This window comes from Anomaloglossus baeobatrachus, chromosome 5 (genome assembly GCF_048569485.1).
Source record: "Anomaloglossus baeobatrachus isolate aAnoBae1 chromosome 5, aAnoBae1.hap1, whole genome shotgun sequence".
Classification (NCBI taxonomy): Eukaryota; Metazoa; Chordata; class Amphibia; order Anura; family Aromobatidae; genus Anomaloglossus; species Anomaloglossus baeobatrachus.
The window spans coordinates 460,927,781-460,942,480 of record NC_134357.1 but is presented as its reverse complement, the minus strand read 5'-3'; the positions used below and the strand labels follow the sequence as shown (position 1 = coordinate 460,942,480).

Below are 14,700 nucleotides of genomic sequence, written 5' to 3'. Positions count from 1 at the left end.
ACCAAGAAAATTGCCAAATTGCATCATGTGGGTGTTATGACAATTGGAAGAATACGAAATGAAGTCCTTCCATCCATTCAAAAGCCAATCGGTGGATGTCCAAGCAAAATATCAGAGTCAACAAGTCACCTCATCACAAGTTCTATCAGTTCTGACATGCACACATGGCAGTGGAGGCAGCTCTTATGCTGCGTAATAGTGAGATTACAGACGTTAATGTCAGCACCATGCAATGCACGTTAAAGAAGCCTCAACTTCAATATCATAAGAAGTATTGGCTCAAGTTTGCAAAAAAGTACGAAAAGTGGACAGTACAAGATTGGAAACGGGTGATTTGGAGCGATTAGACGAAAGTCACTAGATTAGGCTCTGATGGATGTAAATGGGTTTGGAAGAAACAAGGGAAAGAGGGGCTAACGTATCAAGAAATTGAAGTAGCTATCACGTTTGATGGAGAAAGCCTGATGATATGGGGTTCTTTCACAGTCAATGGCATTGGATACTTGACTAGGATCGATGGTGGTCTCAATACTGAGCTATATGGGATTATTCTACATGATGAGTTACTTTGTACACTTGAGCATGAAAACAATGACATAGTGTTAGAGTAGGACAATGACCCAAACCATATTTCAAGATTGGGGAATAAATGCTTCAATGACTATAAAGTAGAGGTGCTGAATTGGTGCCCACAGTCCCCAGACCTCAATCCAATTGAAAACTTGTGGGTAGAGTTGAAGAAAAGCTGTATACAGACCCAAGTGACTCAACAAGTATGCACCAACATTGGGGTCACGTAGAAGAGACCTAGGATCAGATTTCTGTCGAGACATGCTTGAATCTGATCAAGATCATGTTCAGAAGGATTCAGGCAATGTTGAAAGCCAAAGGAGATTTACAAAATACTAACATAATAATAAAAATTAAAATTTAGATTTTTACGAGCAAAACAGTAACAATGGACGGACATGACAAGAATCTGCATAACTAATCATATGGTAAATTCTTGCAAGTCAAATTTATGTATGAGATAGCCAAGATGATTGTCTTCAAAATGAAATTAGTTTCACCCTCAAAGATGTAGTGGTTGGTGAGATATGGAGCCTGAAAATCAAAAGATCAAAACATTATTACCCTTAAAAGAGAATCTGTCACCTCGAGAATTGCTATTTACAGTGACCACGTCTGTACCACTATAACTTTATGTAAAAGCTCCCTGCAACGCCAGATTACTTGAAGAGAGCGGCTGCAGGAAAGATAAAACTTAATTTTCTCCCTTTAGCTGTGCTATCAGTAAGTTGACTACTGAGGGCTCTAATGCTAATTACCTGCAGATCATCGCTATATGTGCAGGTAAATAGTGTTTCTCGAGGTGACTGGTTCCAATACTTTATCCTAAATTCTCTTTTATCCATATATAGATAAGTGTATTGCTATGAGTGATACATATAATATCTGAAATAATTATCATTTCCTTAATAGGAAATGAAACAAAGATAAATACAAATAAATATTAAAGGGACTGTCTACTACTAGGACAATGCATTCCACATGCCCCTGTTAAAATAAAAAAAGCTTATTCTCACCTCCCGTGCCGGCGCTGTTCCAGCGGTATCTGTTCCCACCTTCAGGTGCATACATAAGCTACAGGAAGCGAGAGCTGCAGCTGCCACTCATGCCATCATAATTACTTATACGTCAAAAGGAAGGGATAGTAAACCCGGTGCTTATTTGGTGCGGGGCTCGTGTGATGTAGCAATCTGTCATGAGCCTTCCAGGAGAGCAAGTGCTAAAACCGCTGGAACAGCACCAACAGGGGAGGTGAGTATAAGCTTTAACAAAGGCATGTGGAATGAGAATGGGGAGTCCAAGTAGTGGACAACACCTTTAATTATACTAGTTGTCCAAATTGGGTAATACAGAAGCCTTTTGTTCGTACATTATATATTTCTGTATTATATTTATATTGGAAATTATATAAAATTATTTGATTTTTATAATCAATTTGATCAATTAACTTAGTGATGATTATTGATGACGTCCCCTGTGACGGCTTATTCTTACCCTGTCTAATACAATGAACTTACATTTTCCTGGATTTTATTGGGTTGTGGTTCTCCCTTAAAAGACTAAAGAAAAGTTATACGTTAGATATTTCGTTATTGAATTTTTAAACTATATAAAGTTAAAATCTAAAATAATATTTGGGATTTGTCAGGAGGCTGGATCATCACCCAATCACACAGTGATGTTAATAAATGTAAAGAACCACCCTGACCATTATCTGGTTTCTAAGAAATGTATTAAAACATTGAATTTGGGACAATTTTTAAAGTGTTTGTCACATCTCTTTAAAGGGAATCAGTCAGCACAATTCAACCCCCCTTCCCCAAACTTTTGATATAGTCATGTTTCTTTTTGACAGATAAGATAGATTATGATCCATGGCTTTATTTATGCATCTAATGCTCCCTGAATGGAAGAAACACACTAGTTTACTTAATATGCTTAAGCGCTCTTGGCATGATTAGAGCACTTTACACAGCCATCCCCACCTTCTTTTGCCTAACTGAGAGCTTACTGACTGTGTAGTCAAGCTGGTGAGCTGTCAGTCAAGCATAGGAAGGTGGGACTGGACAGGGAATAGAGCCAGGGAGGCAGAGGCTTGTGAAGTGCTCTGATCATGACCAAAGCTCTTTAAGAGGTTTTCCATTACTAATGTGGCCTTCTTTCTTTTATCCTAACTCTTCCTAACTAAGGGTACCTTCACACTTTAGCGATGCAGCAGCGATCCGACCAGCGATCTGACCTGGTCAGGATCGCTGCTGCATCGCTACATGGTCGCTGGTGAGCTGTCAAACAGGCAGATCTCACCAGCGACCAGTGACCAGCCCCCAGCCAGCAGCGACGCTGCGCTTGCACGGAGCCGGCGCCTGGAAGCTGCGGACACTGGTAACTAAGGTAAACATCGGGTATGGTTACCCGATGTTTACATTAGTTACCAGCGCACACCGCTTAGCGTGTGCAGGGAGCAGGAGCCGGCAGCACAGGCAGCGTGAGAGCTGCGGAGGCTGGTAACTAAGGTAAATATCGGGTAACCACCTTGGTTACCCGATGTTTACCGTAGTTACCAGCCTCCGCAGCTCTCACGCTGCCTGTGCTGCCGGCTCCTGCTCGCTTCATTTGTCGCTCTCTCGCTGTCACACACAGCGATCTGTGTGTCACAGTGGGAGAGCGCCTTTGAAGAAAACGAACCAGGGCTGTGTGTAACGAGCAGCGATCTCGCAGCAGGGGCCAGATCGCTGCTCAGTGTCACACACAGCGAGATCGCTAATGAGGTCACAAAAAACGTGACTCAGCAGCGATCTCAGTAGCGATCTCGCTGTGTGTGAAGCACCCCTAACACTTTCCTGATATACTTCTGCTGTCTACTCTGCTCCTGTAAGCTTATCTTTAAAAGGTTAGTAAATACCTTTATTGTTGTAGCTTTGATCCTCCCGGTTTGCAGACCGGAATTGGACCAACTGAACAGGGCATGTCACTGAACCTAAATGTACCTTTACTGTAAAGTTAGCCTTTGACACTATTAAATGATATTGTTAACCTGAAAACGGTTCTATCACAAGCAAACACACAAAATCTATGTGACGGACCCCATTAGATGTGAATCATGTACTGTGTCCTCAGCACATAATGTCATTTGTGAACTGTGAGCCCATTTGTAGAAGATCTGTATAAGAAAATTTATTGGTATCCAATTTCAAATATTTATAAAATTAAAGGAATATTTAAAGACGTCGTCCAATTTATCATTTTTTTTTCTCAAACGTCAGGGAGCATGGCAACATAACCATCCCCTTTATTTTGATGCCTCTCTTCTACAGGTTGCTCTGTTTGCTGCTTATCACATACTATCTAAACTTGTGACGCTGACGACCATAGATCAGCTGGCCAAAAGTAAATAGAAAGTATCGAGGACAGGAGCATCTTAAAGGAGTGAGTATTGGTTATTTTGTTGTTTTATTATATTCCCTGCCTTTAAAAAAGTTCTGAACACTATATAACCACTATTGATAAAGTTTACAGTATAGACATGAATATTATCAATTGTGCAGACATAATATAAGTTCAGATCAGTAGACCACGGACAATCGGAGCATGGTCTGTGATGAACGGACACTGACACATGGATGTATGAATACAGCATTAAGAGGGTATCCTCACATAATAATATAAGACAATGGCTAGGCTATACGGTAACATTATAATTGGTGGGGGGGGTCATCCTCAGAGACCCCCTGCAATCCTGAAAATGAAGGTGATTGTGCTCTTTTCTTTCCCTTGTGCAACAAATTTTATTCCAAAAAACCAGGAGCATCGCTGTGCAGGGAAATTTAGTAACTTGGCCTGCATATTCTTCATTCCCATGGTGAATGGAAACTAACGCAGTCTTGGACTATCTATACACATTATTTATTTGAGGAAGTCAAAAATAAGTTTTTCAAATTAAAATAACTTGAGGAAATGTTCCTTGTTTGGAGGTGTTTTTCTTTTCCTAAAGACGTTTTGCAGCATTTTGGAAAAAAAAATTTCACAAGCTTTTTTTTTGTAGCTTATTGGTTGCACAACGCTTGGTATACAGGAGATTTCATCTAGAACTGCTTCTAAGAAGCTACATGCAGATTCATTTTTCCCAACAGACATTTTTTTACAACATAAAGCATAAAAAATGATGAAAACACTAAACATCTGAATAGTAAAGAGGTTTTACAATAGAAAGGAATAGGAAGAATCTCAAGTGTTGTGTAAACTATCTTCCATATGTATTTTTTGGAGTGGCTTTAAAAAACTGTGTGGGCATAGCCTTAAATGGTTTGTCCACTACTAGGACAATCACTTCTGCTTCCAAATGTTTCCACCAGGCAAAATACTAAAGCTTATACTCACCTCCACGGCCGGCATGGTTCCAGCGGTGTCGGGGCTCGGTGACATTGTGACGTCACACGAGCCCAGCGTCCAATCAGCAGCGGCTTCCATCATCCCGCCTTCAGTCAAATGAGTGCTCACTTCCTATTGATTTCTCCTATGTCTGAAGGTGTGGTGAAAGAAGCCGATGCGGATTGGTTGTGAGGCTTGTGTGACGTCACAATGTCACGTGAGCCACGGCAACTCTGGAACTGCGCCGGTACCGGAGGCGAGTATAGGCTTTATTATTTTACCTAGGGGAAAATATGTGGAAGCAGAACGGGTTGTCGTAGTAGTGGAGAACCCCTATAACCCCACTGATTTGGTTGTGATGGCTTACAATAGGAAAACAGTATTGGTTACTGTATGTGGGACTCTAATACATCAACGTCATCCAATCATGTGTAGGGGCGTGAGGACTAGGTCCACCCCTGCAGAAGTAGCCAGCACATGGATAACCTCCATTAGAGGTAAAAAAAATATTGTAATGTGTGTACTTTGTAATAGCCACCAGGTGCCAGTGTTTTAGCACCGCTGTCCTGGCACCTGGGTGGGCAGGGAGATAGAGTAATTAGAGGAGAAGAGTAGTGGACAAAAAAAGGTAAAAACAGTGAGTGGGGATTATGAGAGTCCCTGCGAAGAAGTAGTGACAATAGCCCATTTGAAGATTCTGACCTTAAGAGTCACCCCTGCGACTGTGGCACGTGGGATCCGCTTCAGATTGGTTAACCACGTCCCCAAGAAGAGAGGTTTAGTCCTGACAGTCGGGTTTCTGGCGTCCATCTTGTCTGGCTCAGAATACTCAACAATATCTTCACCTAACCGAAGGTCAGTGCGCCCTCAAAGAGTAGGGTATGGCTGGATTTTGGCCTGGGCATGGATGGGAGAGCACTGTTGGTTGCAGTCCTTCATATGTGTTATAGTCACATATGAGTGGAGTGAAGTGGCCCAACACTGAAGTTGAGTGGAGGAATGAGAGACCTAGAGATGTCAGACAGAACCCAGGTGCCTGAAGTATGGACAGCTGCAAAAATGTATATTAAACAGAGGTGTGGAAGGAACCCCCATGGGATGTGTAACGGTGCCGGCGAAACGCAGACCAGAATAATACAAGAGTGGCAAAACAATAAAGTTTGTGTTTGGAATAAGAAAATCTGCTTTGACTTTATTTACTGAGAGAGAGAAAATGGTGTCGCCTGAATGGTTGCCGAGTTCTCCTGTATGTGGTGCGGCGACGATGAGGCAAGGGGTTAACGAGCTGCTGCGCTGCGGCCTGTTGACCCTTTCATGCACGACTTCCACTGCCTGCCCTGTGCCTGTTGCTACCACACATGAACAAAATTCAAGACCTTCCATATTAAAAATAAATCTCAGATTGACACAATGTTCCTAATTTCTAGGATGTGTGTAAAGAAATGTCACATGTGACGAGTCCACGGAACAGTACACAGAGATCACATGACACATACAATACAAGGATTGTTCTATTGTTCGGACCCACAGCCCCGTCTTCTCATGACTACACAGGTGATTATTCCACCGCTGCTCAAGAAGCACAAATGAAGTAAACATGTCAGCACAGAACAGAAAGTTTTAGTTAGTCTCCTGGAATAAAAGGAATATTAGTCTTGGTCATCACTTACAAATTGATTTGCGATTATTGGCTTTATATACCGTATACAGTCGAGGCCAAAAGTTTCAAGACTGATGTAAATCTTGGTTTTCACAAAGTTTTCTGATGTAGTGTTTTTAGATATTTTAGTCTGATGTTACTTAATTACAATTATTGGCATTTCAGAAGTTTCTAAATCAAATTCATACAGACTCAATACTAGGGCTTAATTCATACATCAGTATTTTGAATCAGTGTTTGTATGCCAAAACCAGGAGTGGAACTAAGAGAAAAACTATAATTGGAATATTGACCCCTGTTCTGGGTTTTGGAGACGCTCCTGGTTTTGGCATTTAAGTACTGATGTGTGAATAAAGCCTAAAAGTGTTGACCCTTCTTTTTCAAGACTTTCGCCCTGGCAGCTGGGTATCAACTTTTGAAGGGGGCTTCATTAGAGAAAATAACTTTGCAGGAGTACAGGGATTGGTTTTCAGAGGATTGGGGTACAGTTACTTTCTCTGATGAAGCCCCCTTCAGACTGTTTACAACATCATGAAGAATGATTGTTTGAAGAAGAAAAGGTGAGGGCTTCCATAACTCCTGCGTTTGACTATAATTCTTACCCTAATTCTATAATATAAACTTTATTCTAATAAAATTAAAATCATTACACCCAAAAAGACAATACCAAATATGACAATGGAGTAATACAGCACAATATACAGTGTGTCCACCCATATCCTGTCCACCGCCATTAACTTGAGAACGGCGGCAGCTATAGGCATAGAAGTGGTGTCTAGGTATAGTAAAGTAGCCATGCGCTACGCAATGAAACCACCTATTGCGCCACCTGGTGGAAAACAACAGAGTTAGCATTTTTATCTTGAAAACGGAACGAGATAAAGAAAAAAAGTGAATTACAAAGTTGAAGGGCATCATCAATTCAATACGAATCGACACCATGCATACAGAAATGCTATGATATGAAACCCATGACCCCCCCAAAACATTGAATGCTGGTCACGCATATGGCACTCATTTAACTTTGATGCTCAAAGTGGCCACCGTCAGCTGCAATGCACATCTGGACTCTGGACAGCATACTGTATCTTGCTGCACGTTGTGCAATATGGTAGGTGACCTGTTTGCACAAGCATCTGTGATACGTCGTCGTAGGTCCTGCAATGTTGGTGGAGGGGTCACATACACCTGCTGTTTGATGTGACCTCACAGAAAGAAGTCCAATGGGGTCAGGTCAGGTGAGCGTGAAGGCCACTCCACGCAGCCACCATACCCAATGACTTGTAGGAAGGTCTCCATGAGGTAAAGCGTCACGTCCGCAGCCTTGTGAGTTTTACACGTTCTAATCATAGCATTTCTGTATGCAAGGTGTCGATTCGTATTGAAATGATGATGCCCTACAACTTTGTAATTCACTTTTTTTCTCTATCTCGTTCCCTTTTCGAGATAAAAATGCTATCTCCGTTGTTTTCCACCAGGTGGCGCTATAGGTGGTTTCATTGCATAGCGCATGGATACTTTACTATACCTAGACACCACTGCTATGCGTATAGCTTTCACCGTTCTCAAGTTAGTGGGTGGACACACTGGATAAACCACAATTGATTCTATATTAGATATACTGACTCTCCCCAAGACCTATAAACAATCTCCTACTTACCCACGAAGGAACACCTTACGTTTTTTTTTGGTGCCCCTGCTCGCCGGAGGCTGCCCCTATTGATATTCGTGGGTAGGTAGGAGATTGTTTATAGTGCTAGTGCAGGGAGAATCAGTATATCTAATATAGAATCATTTGTGGCATATATATTGTCCTGTATTACTCCATTGTCACCATTGTCATATTTGGTATTGTCTCTTTGGGTGTAATGATTTTAATTTTGTTAGAATGAAGTTTATATTTTTTAAAGAATTAGGGTATGAATTATATATTTAGTCAGTAAAGGACCCTAGTGAAACATAAGTCCTACAGTCCTACAGCATCCTGAGACCATTCATGTGTTTGGGCATCTAAGCCTTAGAGGGGGATCACTCACAATATTACCTAAGAACACGGCAATGAATGAAGAATGGGATCTAAACCTCCTCCTAGAGTGACTTCTCTCCACCATCCAGGAGCAATTTGGTGATCAACAATTATTTTTTCAGCATGATGGAGACCAAGTCACACTACGAAAGTGATAACTAAGTGGCTCAGTGAGTAAAACACTGACATTTTGCGTCCATCGGCAGAAAACGCCCTAGATCTCAATCTCATTGAGAATCTGTGGTCAAGCCTCAAAAAGAGGGAGGACAAAGAAATTGTTTGGCTAAGAAGCTGATATTCAGCTGCCGGGGCGAAGGACAGCAGTATGGAAAAAAATAAGGGACAATGCTATAAATACTGAGTCTTTACATAAAATTGAATTTGGGACGAAAAGTCTTCAGTAACCATAGAAACATCTGACAAAAAGATTTAGAAACAATGAAGCAGCAAACTGTGACAAGCAAAATGTCTCAAAAATGTTGGCCACAATAGTATGTAAATATTGTAAATATGTCTTATGACCTTTACTATATTCATTGGTTGAATAAGCTTCAAATACGACTATATATATATATATACCAGATATGTGCACAGAACAGTTGCCCCTTTTCTTCCCCAGATCCTGATCTGTTACCAAGTTATAGTATCAATGTTGGACCATCATTGAACTTTAAAGGATACCTGACAGCTGATGCATGCTGCCCAAATCGCGGGAAACGTATCATCCACGTATGTTTGACCCGAAACGCTGCGACGTTTAAGAGAAAAACATACTTTATTAGTAACGAGTCGCGATACAGACTAATTGGACAGGCGGATCCCCGGCGGCTTCTCCCCAACCGCTGACCGTGACTGTCAGGTCTCTGCCTATACGCACACGACTCATTCCCCATCAGTTATTAGTATGTTTTAACTCTGTATTTCAAACATACCTCACTGAAATCCTATGGCCAGTAACTGACACAAACTGTCCATTTCACTATAAAGGGAATATGTCAGCAGGTTTTTGCTACATAATAATGTAGGATAAGAAAGCTTGATTTTAGCAATGTATCACTTACTGGGCTGATTGCTGTAGGTTTAAAAGAATCCTTTTGTCTAATGTAGATGTAGCAGAGCTGAGACTTTTGGGTGTGTATAACCTCCTCACTAGCAGCTTTTTGTGTACACTATCAATCAGCAAACTGCTAATCAGTGGTGGGGTGTGGTTACACAGATTATCCTGACTGCTATACATGTGACACCTAGTCTTCTAGTGATAATCTTCTGCTGATAAAACGCTTATTGTGTTGAAAGTTCATCACACAGCCAAGTAATGACACATCTCTGAAATCAGGGGGAAAAAAGAAAAACGGTGAGTGGTTCTTTGCTTTTTTGTTATATTGTGCATCTCTGTAATCAGGCTCAATTGGCTCTACATCACCTTGTTCTCAGATTAACTAACAAAAACCTGCAGACAGATTTCCTTTAACAATCACTGATAAACTATATACAAGTCCATTGGTGCAATGAGAATGATCTATAAATGACCATGAGGATGCTGAGATGTTGGGACACATACATGAAATATATTTTTCACAGTTTTAAGGTGGAAAGAAGATACAAGTGAATTAAGTTAATTTTATATTCAGAGGAAGGCAAAAACCCCATGAGGCACATACTAATTGTCCCATATTTAGAGTAAAAATTATTTTTCGACTCCACATATGACTATCAGACTAGTTAACTGGATTAACGTCTTTTCTGCAAAATGTAGTACTGTTCAGCAGAAATATTTTTATCAAGTAAGGCATCCAGGTCCTACTTGTTACTGGTTGTATCTGATTCTACTGACCTTCCTCCAGAATAACTTGGGTCGCGAGGATGTGGACTCTTTAGCAGCTTTGCCTTCTCCTTCTGAGGCTGTAATCTGTGTTGGGACATCAGAGGATTTAGGGTCCTGGATTAAAACCTGTTCTGGGGAGGACTTCTCTGAGTTTACAGACACAGACACAACAGACTGCTCTACCACAACCTACAACAGAGATTAGTCATTAGTAAAAAGCGTTTAGTACAAGAGTAATAAATTATACCAACAAAAAACAGGAAAAAGGGTATTATTATATTAATAAATATTTTTCCCACATCTATCTATCTATCTATCTATCTATCTATCTATCTATCCCTCTATCTATCCCTCTATCTATCCCTCTATCTATCTATCTATCTATCTATCTATCTATCTATCTATCTATCTATCTATCTATCTATCTATCTATCCATCTATCCCTCTATCTATCCCTCTATCTATCTATCTATCCCTCTATCTATCTATCTATCTATCTATCTATCTATCTATCTATCTATCTATCTATCTATCTATCTATCTATCTATCTACCTATCTATCTATCTATCTATCTATCCCTCTATCTATCTATCTATCTATCTATCCCTCTATCTATCTATCTACCTAGCTATCTATCTATCGTAGGGATATGGCTCACTCAGTGGCATTTGAGGTAGGCACGGGAGGTAACTTTAAACCAAATGTCCAGGCTCCTTTTTAAAACTCTATAAAGCAAGCCACACACAAGACAAATAAACAGCCTTTCTTGGCTGGAAAATACTTCAGTATTGGACCAGCATACAAGTTTAAGTATGAAGACTTCACACAGGAGGACTTCTTACCTCCATACACAGACCACTAATGAATCCACCTAGACTTTCTTATGTCCACTATAACACGCCCTGGGGTGGGGATAAGTGAGTAACCAGTTACCCCCATCTCTCACTGCTTGTAAACCTGGCCCTTGTCAACCCTATTAATCCTCTCAGTACTATACGTACTGGAGCTAGCTTCCATGCTTACATCACAGAGGATATCCACCTCTATGACACATATCTCTGCTTCCTGACATGTCTGGAGGCAATCTTACATACTCCACCTCTGTCCTAAGATGGCCGGCACCAAAAAGTTGACCCGTAACAGCACGTTTGCATTGCCATGTAGTCTCCGGGGCCTATGCGCTACATAGACATTAAAGTCCTGAAGTGCCAGGAACCACCTGGTTACATGGGCATTATTCCCTTTCTTTTCTGTCATCCATCTCAGCAGGGAATGGTCTGACACTAACCTAAATTTCCTGCCTACTAGGTAGTTTCTGGAAATGTCAAATTCCAACTTGATTGATAAATACTCCTTCTCCACAATGGAGTAATTCTTCTTGTAGTAAGACAGTTTCCTACTCAGGTACTTTACTCAGTGTTCTTTGCCGTTCACTTCATGGAACAAGATGGCACCTAACCCACCGGACTACAAATTCCTTTTTGAAGTCCGGTGCCACCAACACAGGCTGTTGCAACAAGGCTAGCCTCAGTTCTTGGAAGGCTGTCTTCGTTTCTGGAGGCCACTTGACCATAAATGACTTTGTGCTCTTAAAGAGGTCAGTTGGGGTGTGGCTACCCCATTGAAATTCAGGATGAAGCGATGATAGTAGACTACAATGCACAGGAATGCCCTAACTTGTTTCTCCAAAAGCAGGTGTGGCCAATTCTGGAAGGCATCCACTTTATTCCCTATGGGCTTCATCTTGCCGCTGCCCACAACATAGCCTAAGTATCTAGCTTCTTCCATCTCGACAGCATATTTCTTCTAGTTGAGGAAAAACTCTGCCTTCCTTAAGGAATCAAAAATAATCTGGACCTTGCCCATACTGAAAAATATACACCTGGCATTGCAAAGGCTGTCTTCTCCTTAGCATATTGGACAGAGGAATCTGCCAGTACCATTTTGTGAGTTCCAGAGTTGTGATGTACTACTGCTCTGGCCTCTTAATGATTTCAACGACAGGGGGCATTGGATATGTGTCGAACTTGAAACCTTGTTCAGCTTCCTATAGTCATTGCAGAATTGTCATTCTCCATACGGTTCGGCACCAGGACAATGGGAATGGACCAGCCACTTTTGAACTCCTCAATCACTCCTTGGTCCAACTTTAGCTTCACTTCCTTTGAGATTACCTCTCAGCAGGCCTCAGGAACCTGGTATGGCTTCAAACTCACTTGGACATGAGGTTTAGTGAGGATTTCATGTTTTTTGACCTGAGAATAACTTGGCAGTTGTGAGAACAAGTCTCTGTTCTGAGGAAGCAAGTCTCAGCACTGCTGCTTTTAGGCAGGTGACAGCATCTCTTGACAACTTTGACGTCAGCTTCGGACTTTGGACCACCAAACACTGGGATGCCACGGGTTCCCTATCTTGTCATAGCTTAATTAGATTGATGCGGTTTACCTAGCAGGGTTTCCGCCTCCCAGGTTGGCGGATTTTATAATTAACTTTGCTTGCAATATAATATAACTATTATAATATATAATATTAACTATTCAACTGCTTGGTCTGTCAGGATGTCGTTTGGTTCGAGAAACGATCTGGACCTATTCTTGGCTATACAATTAGCAGAGTAATTCCTCAATGGTACTTACTCAGAGTACCGTGTAGCATAATCTATGACCACTAAGATATACTGATGCTCTCTCGTCCTACTAAATCCATTGCTATAGGACCAAATGTGACCTCAATGCTGGGTAACGGCATTAAGGGGCTATGGAAATGAGTGACTGCGGCTGTTAGCTGACAGGTGGGACAGGACCTGCAATAATTCACAATTTTTCAGTAACAGCTGAGCCGGTAGAATCTCTAGACAATCTATTACTGTGTTTCATCTACCCCCAAATGACTAACTAAGACATCGATATGGGCCATGGCTAGTACCTATGTCTGGAGGGCACCAGTACCAACAACTGCACTGCCACCTCACCTTGCTGACACAATATAATAATTCCCCATTTACCCAATTATGGGTATATGGTGTCGGCACCCAGATCTTGAGCAACCCATTTAAAATGGTTACATTATCAAATACCCCCTTTAAGAGTTAGGTCCCGGAATTCAGCAGTGCCATAGTTCTACCCTGCACACTGCCAGCTCAGTAATATTGGCCTCAGGGCAGTTGGCCTCATCTTCATTGTGCACCTGGACACAAAAGGTAAACCCTTCAGACTCAGGTTGTGATGAGGTTTCTTTGTAATGCTCTCCTTATCGTCTTTCTCATGTGAGTTTCATCATCTCTGTATCCTCCATGTTGTCTTTTTTCACTCCTGCAGCCCTTTTTACCCAGGACATGCGTTTTTTCTGCGGCAGCCACACGTACCCGAATTCTCCACCAACTGTAGAGATATGACTCACTTGGCGGCCTTTGAGGTAGACACAGGAGGTGACTTTAAACAAAAGATCCAGGCTGCTTTATTAAAACTCCATAAAGCAAGCCACACACAAGGAAAATAAATGGACTTTCTTGGCACTTCAACATGAGACCAGCATAGAGACAAAACACAGGAGGACTTCTTACCTCCATACACAAACACTAATGAATCCAGCTGGACTTTCTGACGTTCACCATACCATACCCCAGGGAGCAGCCAGTCCTGCCCATCTCTCTGACTGCTCGTAAACCTGGCCCTTTCAGTCTTATTAACCCTTTCATACTGGAAATGGCTTCCAAGCTTACATCACAGAAGATAACCACCTCTGTGATACATGTCTCCCCTCCATGAAGTGTCTAGCAGCCGTCTATCTATCTATCTATCTATCTATCTATCATCTATCTATCTATTTCCTCTATTATTTACATCACAGAGGACCTCATTACTCATTATTGGTGCATGTCTCCTCTTGATACCACTGATGATGTGACTGGAGATCATGGTAGGAGCTGAACAATGACTGATTAATTAGCAGACACAGCAGTGTGATATATGATTGTGTCTTCATACAATAAGTGGCTGCCAGTACAGGCTCTGAATAGTGATAGCCCCAGAAAGAAGTCACCCAATTTATAAAATATAGTCCATAGACATCTCACATAATAATACTACTACGGTACTATATTATATCCCTCTATGTATGTACATGTTAAGTTGAGAATCTGTGACAGGCAGGATGGTTACTGCTCATTATTATGTATTAATTAAAGAAAATGAATAAGCTTATAACATAAATCAAGCACACGGACAGAATGGATCACAACTTCTACTTAC

The 14,700-nt window shown here is 41.3% G+C and overlaps 1 protein-coding gene across 6 annotated transcripts in view; it reads right to left on the bottom strand.

Moving 5' to 3' along the window:
* Positions 1 to 14,700, bottom strand: part of BCAS1 (brain enriched myelin associated protein 1) — a 194,543-nt gene that overhangs the window by 29,405 nt on the left and 150,438 nt on the right. For 5 of the 6 annotated variants that reach the window (XM_075350581.1, XM_075350582.1, XM_075350586.1 and 2 more), the window contains exons 9-10: positions 10,459 to 10,638; positions 2,088 to 2,129 (exon numbers count right to left, since the gene is read on the bottom strand). In XM_075350581.1, coding sequence (XP_075206696.1) covers positions 2,088 to 2,129; positions 10,459 to 10,638 — 222 coding nt within the window. The remainder of the gene's footprint in view (positions 1 to 2,087; positions 2,130 to 10,458; positions 10,639 to 14,700) is intronic. The other variant, XM_075350585.1, reaches the window with a different exon arrangement.